General features: G+C 55.0%; 1 protein-coding gene across 1 annotated transcript; it reads right to left on the bottom strand.

Moving 5' to 3' along the window:
• Positions 1-1,996: 1,996 nt before the first annotated feature.
• Positions 1,997-16,621, bottom strand: Rnf207 (ring finger protein 207). Its single transcript, XM_042672811.1, is given in 18 exon segments — positions 1,997-2,020; positions 3,167-3,347; positions 5,384-5,462; positions 9,088-9,207; positions 9,452-9,503; positions 10,320-10,487; positions 10,838-10,997; positions 11,169-11,287; positions 11,365-11,433; positions 12,169-12,237; positions 12,317-12,389; positions 12,609-12,655; positions 13,061-13,185; positions 13,262-13,347; positions 13,422-13,503; positions 13,592-13,736; positions 15,124-15,256; positions 16,452-16,621. Coding segments are annotated over 18 exon segments (1,902 nt in total).
• Between the last annotated feature and the right edge of the window lie 3,934 nt (positions 16,622-20,555).

The raw sequence follows: 20,555 nt of genomic DNA on the forward strand, positions 1-20,555 counted from the left end.
GTGATGGTGACAGTGGTGTTGGCATGTGCTGAGCTCTGCTCAGCCTGACCACGCCCCTTGACCCTTCTATGCTTAGACTTCCCCACCTGCAGAATGGGGTCGGTACCACCTACCTCTCAGGGGTGTTAAGAGGACTTGAGACAGTCAGACATCCTCAATGTATATAGGAGAGGAGAGCGGTGGGAGAAGGAAGTTATATAGTCTAAGAACTGCACAGAATGGACTTGCATTTGTTTAACTGAGCAGATACCTAAAGTGTGTGTGTGTACATATGTGTATATATATATATACGCACACGTACGCTATATGTATACAGTGTATGTGTGTGTATGTGTATATATATATATATATATATATATATATATATAGAAGAGAACCAGCTGAGAAATAGTACTTATTTCTAGATTCATGGCTTGATTTTTCAGTGTTATATATACCAAAGAGGCTGTGGGTTTGCCCATGCATGGCGCTGGCTAGTTAGGGAACCTCCTGAGGCCTTTCAGAGCCCTCCCTTGAATGGGGACTGCAGCACAGTTCCTCCCGAGTGAGCTATGGGAGGGGTCATGGGTGGAGTCGGTCCTCAGCTTCTCCGGACCATTCCCACTAGAGCAAATCCCCTTGCCAGGACTGCAGGCAGAGAGGCGTGCATGGGTTCTGGCAGCCACCCCTGCTCCTTGCGGCAGAGTTCTCTTACCACATCTGAGCAGAGCTGGACCCAGCCTCCGTGGCCCTTGGGGGCAATGAAGTTGGCTTTTTGAAGGATGAAGAGCAGTTAATGACAGCCCCTGACCTTGTGGATGGTTGGCATTCTGGGTGTTGGCATTTGGTGCCACCTTGCGCCTGCCAGAGACCAGCAAGCTGAGCAGCATGCCAGGACCTAGACAGGAACCCAGGCCTGGGAGTGTCTCATGCTGCTTCCCAGCCTGCACCCCAGAGGCTTTAGGAAATTGAGGTGTTGGTGCAGAGATGAAAATCCCACCCTCGGGGCTGAGAAGGTGGCTCAGTGGTAAAGCGCTTGCCTTGCATGCACGAGCCTCTGGGTTTGATTCCTCAGCACCACATAAGCAAAAAGAAAAAAAGCCGGAAGTGGCGCTGTGGCTCAAGTGGTAGAGCACTAACCTTGAGCTGAAGAGCTGAGGGACAGCTCCCAGGCCCAGAGTTCAGACTCCACGACCGACCAAAAAGAAAAGAAAATCCCACCCTCCTGTCCAAGGGCGGAGTTAGCAGATGGGGTGGCGGGCAGCATTGGAGGGATTGATACGCCTGAGGTGGAGAATCAGGCCAATGAGGGAAAGACTTTTCAGGCCTCACAAGACAGTTTCCTCCTTTTAAGAAACTCAGATTTGCAGTGGAATCTCAAATGGAGTGTGGTTCTGTATAGACACAAAGCTACCTGGAGAATCTCCTGGTTCTCTGCTGGCCAGCCAGGGTGGCAGTTTGCAGAAGGGGCTGTGCCCAAGCCAACTTGTGGGGTAGGAAGCAGACAGTGGCCATGTCTCTGGCCTCTTCCTTAGTAAGAATGGCCTCTTGAGCCAACAGTACCTTTCTGAATCCCTCCTGCCTATTCAGGGTTGGTGTGTGAGGGAAAAAGTCTTAAACCAGGCTGTGTTAGCAGTCTGATTTGGGGGGGTCTCAGCCACAGCTCCTTGGTCGCGTGTCCCTGTAACAGGCATGGTGGCCCCCCATTCCTTCTCTGCACTTTCTCACTGCCGTAGGCGGTATGACCCTCACCGTAATTTGCTTTCACAGTGGCCTCTCTGAGTGGGGCATGCTCAGTGCAGCTCTGAAAAGCTTGACCTTTGACCTGTGCTTAGGGTTAGGGTCCCCCTCACAACCCATCCTGAGTGGAGGCAGCCTGGCCTGCCATAAGGAGAGGGAGTTACAGAGTAATTATTCTACTCTTCTTTTTACATACAGAAATGTTTATTTAAGTATATGAAATGGGATTTTCTTTCACAGATACTGATTATTTCCAATTAAATAAAAATACTTGATTTCACTCGGGCGACTGTGTCACTCTCTGGGGGTACAGAAGCTCAAAGGTGATCAGGGTATGGCTGGGTGAGCAGAATCCACAGCAGCTAGCCCTCAGGTCCGTTGTTTGTGCCTCCTTGGCTCTGTTTTGAATTCTAATCAGTTTGTGATGATGAGTTCAGGGCACGGGTGTCAGTGTGACTGAGATTTTGTATTGATGTGCCAGCCTCCCTGGTATCATTTGCTGGATATTTGCTTAAAGTGTGGCTCTCTGGGCACCACTTGGCCTCCAAAACTTTTAAATGCAGCTTAGTTTTTAAAAGCATTTATTAAGCTCCTCAGTGTGTAGAAATGGGTTGAAGCCATGTGCCGTCCGGGAGAGCAGTGGCCTGGAGCAGCTGCCCTCTGCCACAGGCTGGCCAGAGGCCTCTGGGCTTTAGGGCCCCGCCCTCACTGTGGCAGTTCTTTGCCCTTTTGTTTGTTTGTTTGTTTGTTTTGCCGGTCATGGGGCCTGAACTCTGGGTCTGGGCGCTGTCCCTCAGCTTTTCAGCTCAAGGCTAGCGCTCTACCACTTGAGCTACAGTGCCACTTCCGGTTTTCTGGTTGTTTATTGGAGATAGGAGTCTCACCGTCTCTCCTGCCCCGGGCTGGCTTTGAACTGCGATCCTCAGATCTCAGCCTCCTGAGTTGCTAGGATTACAGGCGTGAGCCACCAGTGCCCGGCTACTTCCGGCTTTTTCTGTTTATGTGGTGCTGAGGAATCGAACCCAGGGCCTCATGCTTGCAAGGCATGCACTCGACCGCTGAGCTACCTTCCCAGCCCCAGTTCTTTGCCCTTGTGTGAGTCTGCTCAGATTGTTGGGTGGAACTTTGCAGTGGCGTCAGGTCAGCAGTGAACTGTGATTCAGGGGGATGTGACTCATTCAAAGCAGGGTAGGTGCTATGCAGTCCTGACATCTTGTTAAACCCAGGCCAGCCGGTGCCAGTGGCTCACACCTGGAATCCCAGCTACTCAGGAGGCTGAGATCTGAGTTCAAGTCCCATGCCTGGCAAAAACAACAAAACCCAGGTCAGCAGCCCCTTTTATCATCTGAACACGGGGCCAGGTCCCCAGACACCTGACATGCAGGTGCTGGGCCAGTGGACAACTCCAGGCTGCTTCACATGGGCAGGGATATGGTCCTGGGGTCACCTTGGTGCCATAGGAGCACAGACAAAAGTGAAGCAGGCTGGTGAAGGCCCAGCGTACTAAGTCAGGGTGGGGCTGGGTGCTCTCCATGGTGGGTGTCAGGTCTGAGAAGCCACTCAGGGCCCTGCTGTTGGCTTTAAGTTCAGATGCCCCTCTCTCATCTGTGATACTTACTGGATCACTCCTAAAGGAACGGTTCAGTGTGAGGGCATCTGCCTCGCTCCTGGGCTGTATCCCTCCTGCCAACGTTTCACAATAGACATTTTTTTTCTTTGTGCTAATCCTAGGACTTGAACTCAGGGCCTGGGTTCTGTCCCTGAGCATTTTCCCCCCCTAACATTTTTGCTCAAGGCTGGTACTCTACCACTTGAGCCACAGGTACCCCTTCCAGCTTTTTTGGTGGTTAATGGAGATAAGAGCCTCACAGACTTTCCTGCCCAGGTTGGCTTTAAACCATGATCCTTAGATCTCAGCCTCCTGAGTAGCTAGGATTAGAGGTGAGTCTCCAGCACCCAGCTGGTATGTATACGTGCATGCATGCTCCAGTACTAGGGCGTATACTCAAGACCTGCAAACTTTCCCTTAGCTTTTTGCTCAAGGCTAACACTACCACTTAAGCTCCAGGTCCAGTTCCAGCTTTTTTTTTTTGTCTTGTCATGGGGCTTGAACTCCAGGCCTGGGCGCTGTCCCTCAGCTCTTCAGCTTGAGTGCTCTACCACTTGAGCCACAGCACCACCTCCAGTTTTCTGGTGGTTTATTGGAGATGAGTCTCATGGACTTTCCTGCCCAGGCTGGCTTTGAACTGCAATCCTCAGATCTCAGCCTTCTGAGTAGCTAGGATGACAGGCGTGAGCCACTGCTGCCTGGCTCAGTTCCAGCTTTTTGATGGCTAATTGGAGATGAGTGTCAGATTTTCTTTTCTAGGCTAGTTTCAAACCATGATTCTCAGATCTCAGCCTCCTGAATAGCTAGGATTGTAGGCATGAGCTGCCAGCGCCCAGCTGGAGGCCCAGCAGGTGACCACATCTTCAGATCCAGAAAGACCTGCCTCTCATGGAAGATTCTCCCTTCATCTCTGAGTGGCTTCAATCCCCAGGAGACTGTAGTTGTCTGCCAGACACAGGCACACTGGGGCTGTTTGAGTGGTTCGGCTTGGAGCTGGGGTTCTGGGGAGCATCTGAGGCTTGGGTGGAGGGCGGGACCTGTCTCTGCTGTCTCCAGCCATGCTGACATTCTAGGCAGTTCAAACCTCCAGGCTCTCCCAGCTTTGACTTTGCAATGCCATGCACATCTTACTGAGGACGACAAACACCTAAGACCAATGTGACTGATGTGTCTGTTCCCACTCCCTCTTCTCTGCCTCAGGAAGTATTGGCCAGTAGCTCTAGGAAACAGCACACACCACAAAATCACCCTCATTCACCTTTCCTATCACAGAACTTGAGCCCCTTGTAAGAGCTTGGTGGTGTAAGTGGACAGAGGCAGCAAACACTGCCATTTGTAATTGTGAAATAACCCTAGCTAAGCCACATGTGTCATCTAGGAAGTCACTTGTGAAGCACTCGCCCAGGTTTCAAGCCTCTCTGGCCTCTTTATTTTACAAATTGAAGCCCAGAGGCTTGGCACTGGTGGCTTACACCTGTAATCCTAGCTCCTCAGGAGTCTAAGATCTGAGGATCGCAGTACAAAGTCAGCCTAAGCAGGAAAGTCCATGACACTCTTATCTCCAATTAACCACAGCAAAAGCTGGAAGTGGCACTGTAGCTCAAGTGGTAGAGCGCTAGCCTTGAGCAAAAAGGAGCTCAGGGACAATGCCCAAGCCCAGAGTTTGAGCCTCAGGAATGGCAAAAAATACAAAATTTGAGCCAGGTGCTGGTGGCTTATGCCTGTAATCCTAGCTACTCAGGAGGCTGAGATCTGAGGATCACGGTTCAAAGCCAGCCCAGGCAGGAAAGTATGTGAGACTCTTATCTCCAATAAACCACTCAGAAAAAAAACAGAAATGGTGGTGTGGCTCAAGTAGTAGAGCGCTCGCCTTGAGCTGAAGAGCTGAGGGACAGCACCCAGGCCCAGAGTTCAAGCCCCACGACGAACAAAAACATGTGAGGCTCCACCAAGGTCATAGACAAGGCCAGCACCAAGCCAAGACCAAAGGGACCTTTGCATTTTGTCTCTTAAGTGCCAGCACTTGTCCACTCAAGTTGGAAAGACATGCTGTACCTGGCCAGCACCTCAGTGTTCCTGCTGTCATCATATGCGTCCTGCAGGTGCTCTGACTGCTTGTCTACAGGTGCCTGGAGCTTGGAGGAAAGAAAGCAGGTGCCTGGACGCTTCAAGGTAGCAGCCTATGCACTGCATGGCCCTGGGCTCACACCGCACCCACATCAAACGGAAGCCAACACTTCGGGGCCCGCTGACACTTCCCTCCAAGTCCTGGAGTATTTGCCAATGTCCAGTTGTTTACCAGAGTTGGTAAACCACTGGCTGCAGTAAAGGATGGGAGGGCAGAGGCCTGGCCCTTGGGGGAGGTAGGAAAGGCAGAGGAAAGGCAGAACAGTGAATGAGACCTGCTGCTTTTTTGGGGGGTGTGGGGACGGGAAGGGGTCAGTTGTGGGGCTTGAACTCTGGGCCTAAGCCCTGTCCCTGAGCTCTTCAGCTCAAGGCCAGTGTTTTACCACTTGAGCCACAGCACCACTTCTGGGTTTTCTGGTGGTTCATTGGAGATGAGTCACAAATGGGCTGGGAAGGTGGCTCAGTGGTAGAGTGCCTGCCTACATGCACACAGCCCTGGGTTTGATTCTTCAGCACCACATAAACAGAAAAAGCTGGAAGTGGCACTGTGGCTCAAGTGGTAGAGCATTAGCCTTGAGCAAAAAGAAACTCAGGGATAGTGCTTAGGCCCTAAGTTCAAGCCCCAGAACTGGCAACAACAACAATAACAAAAAAAGTCACAAACATTCCTGGTTGGGCTGACTGAAATGTGATCCTCAGATCTCAGCCTCCTGAGTAGCTAGGACGAAAGGCATGAGCCACCAGCACACAGCTTTTTTTTTTTTTTTTAATAGCATCCTGATACATTTGTTATTAGTTTTTTGTTTTGTTTTTAGTGCCAGTCCTGGGGCTTGAACTCAGGCCCCGGGTGCTGTCCCTCAGCTTTGTGCTCAAAGATAGCACACTTTCTACCACTTGAGCCACAGCTCCACTTGCAGCTTTTTCTGTGATTAATTGAAGACAGGAGTCTCATGGACTTTCTTGCCCAAGCTGTCTTTGAACTGTGATCTTCAGCTCTCAGCCTCCTGAGTAACTAGGATTACAGGCATGAGCCACCAGCGCCCGACACTTACGGGCTTTTACAAGATCACCAGCTATGTAGCATGCTGAAGGAGCTGGGGCGGCTGGCTCTGGTGGCCTAGATTTGGGGATGGAAGCAGCAGGGCACTAAGTTGATGGCTGAAACACAGTTCAGTTATAGAACTCGAGCACGGGAATGGAAATGGAGTGGCGAGAACAGAAGTCAGGGCAGGTGTTTTGAGCTTTGAGCAGGTGTTACCATTGACTGAGATGGGGAAATGGGTGTGGTGTGGGGGAGGAGAGGACACCAAGGGCTCTGCCAGCCACTGCTGGGCATGGACACCCTGGCAGAGATGCCAGGAGGTAGCCAGAGGTGAGTCTGGGCCCAGCACTTGCTGTGGAGGGGGGAGGGCTGGGGGTGGCTGCATTGCAGGAATGCTTTAAAGCCAAGGGTGCAGCTCAGTGCTAGCATGCTTAGCATGCTCCAGGCCCTGCATTCAGAAAAAATGATGTGCCTGGTGTCTGCACCTATAATCCAGCTTGTCAGGCTGAGCTGGGAGGAGCGGAAGTGCCAGGCCAGCCTGGCAAAAGGCCAGGAAGTAGATGAAGTCACTTAAAAGAGGGCGCAGGGTGAGGAAGAAAGCCTTAGATGAGCCCAGGGGAAGGTGCTATGCTGGCAGCATGGCGAGGAAAGAACGACTTCCTGGAACCAGAAAGGAATGGATGGCTAAAAACGGGGGGACTGGGAGCGTGGGGTGTCATATGCAAGAGAAGGGCATGCCATACATGTACCCAGAATGTGGCTCCAATTAAACTGAGAGATCATGGGGACAGGAAAGGGGACAAGACAGATTCCTGGCTGAGGGGCTGGCATAGAAGGGGGCAGAGGACCGGGTGCCTTGAAGACGAGCAGAGACCATCTCAGCCTAGCCAAGCCTCCGGGAGCAGGGCCCAGCCTTCTGTCCTGCCAAAACCACAGCTCTCCTGGCACGGTGGCCTTGCCAGCAAGGTCCCCTTGGGAGCAGGCAGCAGCACACACGCAGAGTGAGCTTCCCACAGAATCAGTGCACAGAAAGAAAGCTCATGCAGTCTAGTTCCATGCTATGGAGCATGACAAAGTCTGGTCCACATCCAGGTCAGCATCGGTTCATCCGAGGCCCCTTCTTGTCCCTTTCTGCCACAGTCCAGGACAACCATCCCCGCTGTTCACACACACATTGGTTGCGCCTGGTTTGGAGTTTGTGAGGGAAGTTATAGTGCCTACAGTGAACAACTGCATGTCAGCAGAGGAGCCCATGTGGCAGGAATTACGGCAAATAGCAGCAGAAACTGGCTTCAGATGAGTGCTGTGCACTGTGCCAAGTCCAACCTCTCAGTGGCTCACGCCTGCCATCCTAGTGACTCAGGAGGCTGAGATCTGAGAATCATAGTTCGAAGCCAGCCTAGGCAGGAAAATCTGTGAGACTCTTACCTCCAATTAACCATCAGAAAACCAAAAATGGAGTTCAAACCCTGCAACTGACAAAAAAAAAAAAGCTGGAGGGCTGGGGATGTGGCTCAGTAATAGAGTGCCTGCCTAGCATGCATGAAGTCCTTGGTTCAATTCCGGAAGTGGTACTGTGGTTTCAGTGGTAGAGTGCTAGCCTTGAGCAAAGGAAGCTCAGGGACAGTGCCCAGGTCCTGAGTTCAAGCCCCAGGACTGGCAAAAAAAAAAAAAAAGATGGAAGTGTAGCTGTGGCTCAAGTAGTAGATCATTAGCCTTTTGCACAATTGGCCAGGCCCTGTACTGGTATATACTGAAATATGCAGACAAACACCCCCCCTCCACACACATACACACAAAGCTGGAAGTGGTAGAGCATCAGCCATGAATGAAAAAGCTAAGCAAGAGCATGAGTCCTGAATTCAAGCCTGCTATAAACACATATACAAAAAAAGGTGTGCGCGCGTGCACACAAGTGAAACCCATGCTGTCCAGGGCATTAGCCACCGTGGCTGGTTACACACATACACACACACACACACAATTCTTCCATCCCCAAACTCATTAAAGGTCTATTGAAAAGAATAAGGTCTAGAACTTGAATGACACTTGCATGCTAGAGGTGGGGAGCAGGTGAGCCTGTGTGACTCAAGTAGCAGATCCTGTGCTGGGAGCAGATTTGCTACCAGCTAGGCCCTAGCTTGTTCTACTCAGAGCCAATAGCCCTAGGGTCCCTGCCACTAGTAACTGTCGCTTTTCCACCAAAAGCACAATCACATCTGAACTGGCTGAAGGCCAAAGCACTGGGTGTGGCATGCACGGGCAACTCCAGAGGCCTTCCAAGGTAGGGGTGGGGATGAGGAATGAGGACAGGAGCTTCAGATGGGAATATTCCACAAACAAGACACCAAACACCACACACCCGAGTCACACCTACACTTTTGTCTCTAGTGGAGCACTAGCCTGTATGCACAGCGCTTCCAGGGCTGCAGGGAGCTATCAGTGTCTACAAGCAGGCTCTCAGTAATCATTACTTTGTAAATGCCTAGCACTTGTTCTGTTCAGAACCCTCCATCCTAGCCTGCTGAATTAATTCCCTGAAGAGGGTGGTTCCTCTTCCCTCACTCATTCTGAATTGTCTGCAGCCCTTACCTGGGCTCCAGCCGCTCCTTCACCTTGGCGATGGAACGAACATAGGGCGTGATCTGCTTGGTGATGGTGGTCAGGTAGGCATTCTCCTGCTTCAGCTGGAGAAGGTCATGGAGCTGGGCTGCAGGTGCCAAGATCACAGTGTTGGGCTTTGGCAGTGTCAGACTCTTACCCTCAAGCCTGGCACAATCTAAAGATCCCGGGTCTTGCAGTGATCTCTAAAGGGCACAGCATTTGGTGCAGGAAGCTAAGCAAAGCTCTACAGGAAAGAACATGGGGAAGAGCCATGCATTGTTAACAGCTGGCTAGCGCACAGGTTAGCTCCAGCATGGGAAGTGGCTCAGCAATCAACCACTGCCTGGGACCTTCATAAATCTCCTGCTCCTTAGCCACGTGATGGTAGGATTCTTCCCAAATCTGAAAGAAAAGGGCGATGCTGGGGATGCCACTGCTGAGTAGGATCCCCCTCCCCCCGCATACTGTTCTGGTACTTAAACTCAGTGCATGGATGCTGTCCTTTATCTTCCTCTTAAGGCTGGGATTCTACCACTTGAGCCACAGCTCCACTTCTGGCCTTTTTTTGGGTGGGGGTGGGGGTGGTTAATTGGTGATCAGAGTCTCATGGAGTTTCCTGCCTGGACTGGCTTCAAACCATGATCCTCAGATCTCAGTCTCTTGAGTAGCTAGGATGACAGGCTGAGCCACTGGCTCCCAGGTAGTTACTTTTGAGATATTTGCGTTTTTGCCAGGGTGGCTTTCTGTGTGTCTGGGATGATACAGACATGACAGGTGTACAACTTTCTATTGTTGAGATCTCAAGAACTTTTTGCCCAGGCTGGCCTTGAACTGTGATCTTTGAGATGACCACTTCCTAAGAAGCTAGGGTTACAGGCATGCACCACTATGTCTAGCTCCACTAGAAGCAATTCTGCTTCAGAAACTCCTACTTGGATGGCTGGAGGCTTGACTCAACAGTAGAGCACCTGCCTAGTAAGCACGGGGTGCTGAGTTCAAGTCCTAGTACTACCAAAACAATAAGAGAGAGAAATGTCGGCTTGGAGCGTCGTCTTTCCCTCGGCCCAGCTGGGTCCACATGGTGCCTGATGGCCGAGCCTAAGGTTCCAACACCCCTCCCTCGGATGGCGCGCCGGCCCAGGCCCGCCTCTTCCGGTCGCGGGGTTCCCGGGGGTCTCCCGCCGGCGCAGGGGCAGGCGCGGGGCTCCCGGGCGCTACCTCCTGGAAGACAGCTCTCGTGCCCTCCACGGAGGCGAACTCGGAGGCGATCTGCGCGTCCAGCTGCAGGGACCTGCGCAGGCTGTCCCCCATGATCTCGGCCTTGGTGAGGTCGCGGTGCAGCTCCTGCACCTGATCCTTCAGGCTCTGCACCTCCCCCTGCAGCGCCTGCGCAAGGGGGGGGGAGGGGAGAAGGCGGGGCCGGGGCGAACACGAGGCGGGGCTACCTCAGGACAGGGCGGGGCCGGGCGAACACGAGGCGGGGCTACCTCAGGACAGGGCGGGGCCGGGCGAACACGAGGCGGGGCTACCTCAGGACAGGGCGGAGCCGGGCGAACACGAGGCGGGGCTACCTCAGGACAGGGCGGGGCCAGGCGAGGGGCGGAGCAGGACGGGGCGGGGTTACCTCCGGATGGGGCGGGGTCTGGAAGGGCGGGGCTAATGAGGGGAGAGGCAGGATGGGGCGGGGCGTTACTGACTTCCGGGGCGGGGCGGGAGCCGTCCCCGCCCACACTCACCCGGTAGGACTCTTCGTAGCGCCGACAGTGCTCGGTGAAGGGCGTGTCCGCGCCCTCGGCCAGCAGCACCTGGGTGCTGACGGCTCGGTGCGGCGAGGGTTTCGGGACCGGCGACCCTGGGGGCCCCCGCAGCGCCTGGCGTCCGGAGCCCCCGGCCAGCCTGCGGAGAGGGGAGTGTGGGGGCGCCGTGCACCCCTTCCCCGACCCGCAGCTGCGCGGGGAGCCCGAGACCCCGCCCCGGGGCCGGGCCGCCCCGGCGGTGGCAGCGCGGACGCGGACGCAGGACCCGGCCGCGTCGGCCCCCGACTCCCACCTCAGCCTCTCCAAGTGCCCCGGGCTCGAGCCGCCCCGCCCCGCAGCCCGGAGCCCGGCGCCCCGACGCCCCGCTCACGTGCGCGGCAGCAGCGGCTCCAGGCAGCGCGCGAACTCGGCGCGGTGGTCGCTGGCGATCTGGGGGTCGGGAGGGGGTTCCGGCGGCCGCCCGCCCGCGGGGTCCCCCGCCCCTCGTTCGCGGGGCGCCCGCGCACCTTGCTGCTTTGAGCTGGCCGTAGACGGTGCGGCCGCGCCACGATGCCCTGCAGCCTCTCCATCAGCTCCTGCGGGGAGGGCGGCGGCCGCAGGCGCGCGAGGTGGGGGGGGACGGCCCCGGTGAGCGTTATAGCTGGGGTCCCGGGGTATTCCTGGGGTCCCGCACTGTCCCTGAGCTTTTGTGCCCCACCACTTTGAGCCACGGGGCCATTTCCGGGTTTTGGGTGAGGTTTCAGTTAACTGCAAATAAGAGTCTTCCGGACTTTCCTGCCCGGGGCGGCTTCGAACCTCTATCCTCTGATTTCAGCTTCCTGAGCCATGGATGCCTACTTACACTATGTGTTTTAAAAGAGATATACTTCCCTGACTTCCAGGCTTCACAGTTCGTCCGGCCCTTCCCTCCCTTCCCTTCTTCCTTCCTTCCTCCCTCCCCCTCCCCCCTTTGCTAGTACGGGAGCTCAAACTCAGGGCCTGGGTGCGGGACTTTAGCTTTTATCCACTCAAGGATGGCATGCTAGCTTCTCAGTGGTTCACTGGAGATAAAGAGTTTCACAGACTTTCCTGTCCAGGCTAGCTTCAAACTGTTATCCTCAGACCTCAGACTTCTGAGTAGCTAGGATGACAAGAATTAGCCACTGGTGCCTGGCTTTGTTCTTAAAAGGTACTCACCTGACGCCTAAAGTATAGATGATGGGGTGAAGGCAGCCCCAGAACCCCCCTGGCTTACTAAACCCTGAAGTGGCACTTTTGTACACAGGGCGGACCCCTAGGCTGGGGGTGGGGGTGGGGGCCTGGAGACTCACATAGCCCAGGTCCAGGAATTCAGCCTTGTTGGCCAGGCTGAGGAAGGAGGAGCAGATAACCAGGTGAACCTGCAGTGGAGATCAGGTGATGCCTGGCGCCTGGCCTCTGGGCCGGGGTGCCCCGCCCTGTGCCCCTAGATCCGCTTACTTGCAGGGTGGGCAGCAAGGCAGCTAGGCGGGAGAGCTGGTCCTTGAAAGCCTTGTCTTTCTCTTCGTATTGGCTGGGGAGGAGCAGGCTGCCAGGGCTCCAGGGGAAAGGCTGCCCGCCCTCCCCTGGGGGTCTCAGATCTGCAGTCTTACTCTCCTCCCCAGAGTACCTTCCCGCTTTGCTGAGGGCCACCTGGATGGATGTCTTACTCCCCAGGTGGAGTACATGTTTAGGCTTTGGTCTGGGTACTTACATACCAAGGGGTAAGGGAACGGAGCCCTGCCCCACTCACCTCTGCACAGCCTGTAGTAGCAAAGCTTTTCTCTCTGCCAATTTGTCCTGGGAGAGAAAGCCCCCCACTGACCCACCTGGTTGTGTCATCCCCCTCCCCTCCACTACTCTGGGGCATGGTGCAGGGGTGCTGGCTAGCTCCCCGACTTGTCCAAAGGCCTTCCTTCCTGCTTACCAGTGCCTGAGAGCCTGGGCACCCTCATCTTAAATGTCACCTCCCAGGTGTAGACTTTGCAGACAATCTCCCCCTCCCCCATGCCCCCAAGCCTGGCCTGGCCGTCCCCCTGGGATTCTCCAGGGAGCGGTGAGTGACTGGATGACCTGTAGGCAAGAAGACGGCTCATCATCTGCCCCAGGACACTGGAAACTCACAAGGGGGAGGCCCTCCCTCCCTCCCTCCTTCCCTGGTGGTGCTGAGGAATCTGCACAGCACGCCTTCCCCCCTGCCCTTACCTGCAAGCTGCTGAAGAGGGTGTGGATAGCTGCTTCCTCCTCGGAAGCGCTACGACGCACCTCCTCCACCATGGCCTGCAGCAGCTCCATGGCCTCCCGAGTGGCCTTCTGCAGGGCCTTCACCGCTTGGGGACAGGGCGGCCTCAGGGGCCCAGCTCCCGGGTTCTTACATCCCCTCCCCTTCCTGGATCAGGTCCCAACCTGCGCTCACCATGACTGCCTGCTCTAGCCGCTCGCAGCCCTGCAGGTAAGCGGATTCCAGGTCCATGCAGTGGGCCCGGCTCTCCCTGCAGGGGGGGGGCAGCTAAGAAGACTGGCTCGGACACCCTTGGCCCCCTCCCCTCTTGCTCCCCCAACGCACCCCTGCAGGTCCCGGAAGCAACGGATGCACAACAAAGACTTCTTGTCCATGGAGAACAGGATGAAAGGCTCCCCGTGAAGAGCTGCGCAGCAGGGTGGGGCAGGGGAGGCTGCCATGAGCCTCGGGCGGTGCCGCCCGAAGCCCCGCCCACGGGGGTCCCCATGCCTTACAGCACTTCTGGATGACATCGTGGCTTCTCTGGCCCAGGGCCACGATGTTGTGGCTCTCAAACATGCGTGCCCTGTGCGTCTCTTCACGGCAGTGAGCACACAGCGGCTGCCCGCAGGTGTTACAGAAGTACGTGGTCTCAGCGTCCTGGGGGCAGGAGCACTGGCTCAGGTTGCCTTCCAGCCCAGGCCTCCAGACCCCCAGCTCAGCTGGCCAGGGGCGGACTACACCGCACATGTCACTGAGTGAGTCTGTCCCAGCCTGAGGCATGTCTGAGGCTAAACACAGTCCTTTCCTGTCATCCCATCATCTGGCACTCCAATGTACCCATTTACAGATGAGGACACGGAGGCCCAGAGCTAGGTCAGTAGATGTGGAAAGGGCCTGTCTCTTCCCCCTGGAAGAGACAGTTCTTTGGGAATTTGGTGCAGAAACTGTACTGCAAAATATTGTGTGTGTGTGTGTGTGTGTGAGAGAGAGAGAGACAGACAGACAGAGATATAGAGAGGGAGACACAGAGTGCTTTTCAAGCTCCATTTGGCCCCTTTAGTGGTGGAGAAATGATAGTGTCCATCCTGGCCATCTGAGGTTACAACTCCGTGGAGATGGGCAGGTCCAGAGCTGAGAGTCCAGGGCTTAGGTTGCAGCCGTGGGAGTCATTCCTGGCAAAGCCTGTGTCAGAATAAAGCCCAACTCCTTCTGTTGGCAATCAAGGCCACTCCTCAGTCTCCTAGCTCTGCTTGCTCACGCGGGGATTATCTGCTCTTCTGTACTGTGCTTTGTCTTTCTTCCCTTCCTTCCTTCCTTCCTTCCTTCCTTCCTCGCTCTGTCTCTCCCCCCCCCCCCCCTTGTTCTGGTTCCTGGGCTTGAACTTGGGGCTGGTCCCTTACCTCTTTCCACTCTAGGCTAACACTCTACCACATAAGCCACTTCTGGCTTTTTGGTGGTCAACTAGAGATAAGAATCTCACAAACTTTCTTTTTTTTTTTTTTTTTAATTTTATTTTATTGTAAAGCTACTATACAGAGGGTTACAGTTACATGAGTGAGGTAATGAGTACACTTCCTCTTGAACATTGTCTCACAAACTTTCTTGAACTATGACCCTGGGATCTCAGTGTCCTGAGTAGCTAGGTTTTCCTAGCTTGGGGTGAGCTGGGGGGCAGGAACATCTATCTCCAACTGCACTCTCCTGCACCCCTTAGTTGCTTACTTGTGCTTGCTCAGGTAGCAGGAGGCCTCAAGGAACGCTTTATACCTGTGCATTGGGGTCCCCTTCCTGTGCCAGGTCACAACTCCACCAACTTGAATCCACTGGCCTCCACCTCGCCAGTGTCTGACCTCTGACTCAAGTCACTTGGACATCTGTCTCCATGTGCGGGTGAATAACAGAACTACGTCGGGACATGAGATGCGCTGAGAGGGGGTTGAGAAATCTTCCTCTGGTGTGGACACGGGGTGTATGCTGCGAGTGTAGGGAGCACACCACCTGCCACCACCACTGCCCTCCTTCCCCCTCGGCCTCCCCTGCCTGCCTCCTTGCTGCACTCCAGGCCACAGTTGACACAGTTCACCACCTCCATGCGGTCTCTGGAGCTGTCCACCAGGAACTGCAGCAGCTGGTCCACGGGTGGGAGCCCACCGGGACCCTTCACCAGGGTCTGGTGCCTGTGGGGGGACTGCAGCCAAGAACAAACCTCCAGGGCAAGAGCCTCCCCAGCCTCACCCCTTCCATTCCAGCGTCTGCTAAAAATAGCCAAGTCCCATCTACTGCAGCCCAAGGCTTGCTATAAATAGGCAGCCAGTACCTACCCTGACCCCCTACCCTTGCCCAGTAGCGGGCAATCCTGCCGAATGATGGGGACTGGACCTCATGTGTGAAGCTTTCCATTACCCATGAGCACTCTTGCATGGGGAAAATTTAGGATCTCTAGGTCTTGGGTCCGTGGAAGGTGGCTTAAGAGTTCTGAGACCCTTTTGAGAGTTACTGGGGGTGGCCTGACTTTTCTTGTCCTCTGACATTTTGGGGGGTGGGGGGTCAGTACTGGAATCTGAACTCAGGGCTTTGCTTTTGGCTCTACTACTTGAGCCCCATGTTTAGCCCCTTTTAGTTTAGGTTATTATTATTGTTACTATTATTTTGTGCCTATTATTGTTGATGATTATTATTACTTTGTGCTGGTCCTGGGATTGAAACTCAGAGCCTGGGTGCTGGTGCAGGAGCTGTTTTTGCTCTACCACTTGAGCCACAGCTCCACTTCTGGAGGTAAGAGTCTCATGGACTTTCCTGCCTGGGCTGGCTTTGAACTCTAATCCTCCAGCCTCCTGAGGGTTAGGGTTACAGGTGTGAAGTATCAGCACCAGGCTTGCTTTAGGTTATTATTATTATCACTAAGAGCATTTTGTTTTTGTTTTCCCAGGCCTTGCTCTGAGCCTTGCCTTGGGCTGTTAACCTGACCTGTTCAGGGGAACGTGCAGGTTTGGGCCTGGAGATAAGGGGTGTGGGGAGGCCCCCTCGGTCCCGCTCGCCCCCCCTGTGCCTCCCCCCCCCCGCCCCCCCCCCCCGCCGGCTCTGCGCCTTCCCCCCTCCCCGGTGGGGTGGGCCCCGTCTGCTTCCGCCCTCCCCCCCCCCAGCCGGCTCTGCGCCTTCCCCCCTCCTCGGTGGGGTGGGCCCCGTCTGCTCCCCCCCCCGCCCCCCGCCGGCTCTGCGCCTTCCCCCCTCCCCGGTGGGGTGGGCCCCGTCTGCTTCCGCCCTCCCCCCTCCCCCTCCCCCCCCCCCCCCCCGCCGGCTCTGCGCCTTGCCCCCTCCTCGGTGGGGTGGGCCCCGGCCGCTCCCGGCCGCTCCCGCCCGCCGGGCACTCACTGGCACAGCGGGCAGGCCAGGCGGCCCTCGCGGGCCCGGCCGCGCAGGCAGGCGGCGCAGGCGTGGTGGAAGCAGTCCAGCAGGCAGGGGCGCTCGTACCGCGCGCGGCACAGCGGGCAGGCCAGCGGGGCGCCCGCGCCCTCGGGGGGCGCGAAGATGGCCCCCGACATGGGTCGGGCGGCGCAGGGCCGCGGGCCGCCGAAGTCCGGAGAGGGAGCCGGGAGAGGGGCCCCGCCGTGGCCCTGGCCGCCCGAAGGTCAGGCGCACCGCCCGCCTCCCGCCCGCTCCCGGCCTCCTCCCACCCCCAGGGCCCCGCCCTGCGTCCTCGGCTCAGCGCAGCTGGCTCGAGGTCCGGCGGGCCGGGTCCCGCCTCCACCTTCTCCCCGGTGATGCAGCCTCATGGTGGCTCACGCTTGAAATCCTAGTCACCCTGCCAGACTGCGATCTGAGGACCACGGGTTTGAAACCAGCCTGGGCAGAAAGGTCTGCGAGGCTTGTGTGTCTAATCAACAGCAAAGTGTTGGACTGGAGGCATGGTTGAAGTGGTAGAGTACCAGCAGTGTGCACAAAAGCCCAGGGATGGTACAAGGCCCTGAGTTTAAGCGAGAGAGAGAGAGAGAGAGAGAGAGAGAGACAGAGACAGAGACAGAGAGAGAGAGAGAGAGATGAAGTGCTGACCTGGCACTAAGCAGGGGTTTTCTGAATGACCTTAGCAAGAGGTGTCTTAGTAGTTGATTGGCAAAAATCTGGGTTTCACAAAAAAAAAGAGAAAGAAAAAAGCAGAAGCTGGGCGTCAGTGGCTTACCTACTCAGGAGGTTGAGATCACGGTTCAAAGCCAGCCTAGGCAGGAAGGCCCATGAGACTCTTATCTCCAATAAACCACTAGAAAACCAGAAATGGCGCTGTGGCTCCAGCAGAACTCTCACCTTGAGCTGAAGAGTTCAGGGGCAGCGCCCAAGCCCAGAGTTCAAGCCCCATGACATCCAAAAAAAAAAAAAAAGGAAGAAAAAAGCAGAGATTGGGCACCACACACAGAGGCATTTCTTGCAAGAAGCTCGGTGTAGAGAAGGAAGACCTGGGGTAGGAAGTGAAGTCACAGCAAGGCCCAGAGACAGGATCTCCTAAAGATGCTGAAATGATCCAGAAAGGAGATGAACTATGTGATGATTGCTCAGCAGAGGCAAGGGCTGCTGGGCTGCTGTCCCCTGTAGCAGGTGTGTGATCGGAGGGAGTGGGTGTGGTGGCAGAGGGGAGCAAGGACACTTCTCTGAAAGCCACAGGGGGTCAGGCGGAGGGTCTCCTGGTAGAGCTGTGGCTGGAGGTGGGTGCACAGGTTTTGTGTCAACTGCAGGTTCTCTTTATGTCACTTCTGTTGTCCCAGCAAGGGGAGGCATTAGCTGTGAAGGGGATAGGCAGAGGGAGTCGTGTTCTGACCAGAGGTGCACACTTCAGGGTTGCTGGCCGCCCTGAGGGCTCTGTCAGTCAAGGCAGGTAAGAAGCTGCCACATTGTAGAAGCTCCTTGACTTTTAGTGGGGTCGCAGGCCAAGAAACCCTTACAATGAAAAAGCATTGACTGCTTCTAAGCCACTACAGGGCCCACTCGGCACCCAGCCAGCACAGAGGCGCACAGCTGCAGACCTTGCTGTCCCATGGACCTACCACTGGAGCTAGCTGCTGTCCAGCATCATCAAAGAATCAAATCCAGGATCACCAGGAAAAGACCCAAACTCCAGACTCATTCTGTTTCTACTGAATGCTTAACCCTTTCCTCCTCTTCCTCTTCTTTCTTCCTCCTTTTCTTCCTCCTCCTTCTTCCAGTCTTGGGGCTTCAACTCAGTGGCTGGGTGCTGTTCCTGAGCTCTCTGTGCTCAATGCTAGCACTTTACCACTTAAGCCACAACGCCACTTCTCACTTCTGGCTTTTTCTGTTTCTGTGTTGCTGAGGATTCAAACCCAGGGCTTCATGCATGCTAGGCAAGCACTCTACCACTAAGCCACATTCCCAGACCTGCACAGCCCTTTCTCACCACTATACAACCGAAACAGCGAGGGAGGGCACCAGCTGCCGTTCTCGCCTCATTCATGTGGTCCTTCTTTTTTTTTTGGTCAGTCGTGGAGCTTGAACTCTGTGCCTGGACGCTGTCTCTGAGCTCTTCAGCTCAAGGATAGTGCTCTACCACTTGAGCCCCAGGGCCACTTCTGGCTTTTTTCTGTGTATGTGGTACTGAGGAATCAAACCCAGGCTTCATGCATGCTAGGCGGGGATTCTACCACTAGGTCACATTCCCAGCCCTATGCAGTCCTTCTTTGGACCTGTATTTGTCTCTTCTTTTTCCCTCAGGAGTCATTCGTTTCTGCACTTATCTTGAATCCAGGATCATCAGGACTGATGGATAAACATCTTTGAACTAGCCGAGCGCTGGTGGCTCACGCCTGTAATCCTAGCTACTCAGGAGGCTGAGATCTGAGGATCGCGGTTCAAAGCCAGCCCGGGCAGGAAAGACCGTGAGACTCCTATCTCCAATAAACCACCAGAAAACCGGAAGTGGCGCTGTAGCTCAAGTGGTAGAGCACTCACCTTGAGCTGAAGAGCTGAGGGACAGGGCCCAGGCCCAGAGTTCAAGCCCCACGACTGACCAAAAAAAAAAAAATCTTTGAACTGGGTGTGTACGTATATGTGTGTGTGTGTCGGGGGTGGGGGTAGTTCTAGCTAATAATCAGGAGGATGAGATCTGAACTGTAACCAGTTCAAAGCCAGCCTGGGCAGGAAAAGTCTGTGAGACTATTTCCAATGAGCTATCACAAAAGATAGACATGGCAGTGTGGCTCAACTGAATCATAAACCCTGAGTGAAAAAGCTGAGGGGAGGTGCTCAGGCCTGGGTCCGAGCCCTGGTAACCCCGCCCTGAATGCCCCATACCACAAATAAACTACAGAAAATCTTCAACTGGAACTGAAACTACGCCCAAGGTGCTGGAGGCGTGGCTCAGTTGGCAGAGTGCTACCCAGTGAGCAATAGTGGCAGATAGAGCTGGAGCTCGAAGAAACAACACCCAGGGCTGGGAAGGTGGCTCAGTGGCAGAGCGCTTGCCTTGCATGCCTGAGGCCCTGGGTTCGATTCTCCAGGACCACATAAGCAAAAAGAAAGAAAAAAAAAAGCCCAAAGTGGCGCTGTGGCTCAAGTGGTAGAGCACTAGCCTTGAGCTGAAGAGCTGAGGGACAGCGCCCAGGCCCAGAGTTCAGTCCCCACAACCGGACCCAAAACAAAACAACAAAAAAAGAAACAACACCTGAGCATCAACGGAGCCTCTCAGGACAGCCCCCCCCCAGTCCCCTCCCACAAGGACAGTTACCATAATGATCAGGTTGTACCCCTGAGAATGGCAGCAGAACATCTTCTCCAGACCCCAGAAGAACTAGAGGTCAGGCAACGATCAGGCCACTGGCCAGACCAACATACTGGCTCTTGTCAGCCACACAAATCTCAACCTTCTTTGTCTGTCTGTCTTTTTTTTTGCACTAGTCCTAGGGCTTGAACTCAGGCCTGGGCACTGTCTTGAGTTTCTTGTGCTCAAGGCTAGCACTCTACCACTTGAGCCACAGCACCACTTCTGGCTTTTTCTGTGTATGTGGTACTGAGGAATGGAACCCAGGGCTTCATGCATGCTAGGCAGGCACTCTATCACTAAGCCACCTTCCCAGCCTCTCTCTTGTTTCTGTTTACTATAAAATCTGAGTTTCTGTTAGTCCCTTGAAGATGGATTTGGGGCTTACTGAACCCCTTTATCTCTCTTTTTCCCAGTGTGTTCACGTTGATTAAATTTCTCCTTTCTTTTCACCACTGCTCATCTTTCTGGTGTGTCAGGTGGTCCAGCCCAGTCTTTTGGGACTCCCCTGCTGGAGATTTTGCTCCAAAACCTCTAGTTACAAAATCCTAGGTAGTAAGCTGGGCACTGGGGCTCACACCTGCAATCCTCACTACTTCAAAGGCTGCTATCTAAAGATCACAGTTTGAAGCCAGCGCAGGCAAGAAAGCCAGTGAAACTCTTATTTCCAATTAACCAAAAAGCCAGAAGTGGGGGCTAGGAAGGTAGCTCAGCGC

This window comes from Dipodomys spectabilis, unplaced genomic scaffold (genome assembly GCF_019054845.1).
Source record: "Dipodomys spectabilis isolate Male_0828 unplaced genomic scaffold, ASM1905484v1 ptg000772l, whole genome shotgun sequence".
NCBI lineage: Eukaryota > Metazoa > Chordata > Mammalia > Rodentia > Heteromyidae > Dipodomys > Dipodomys spectabilis.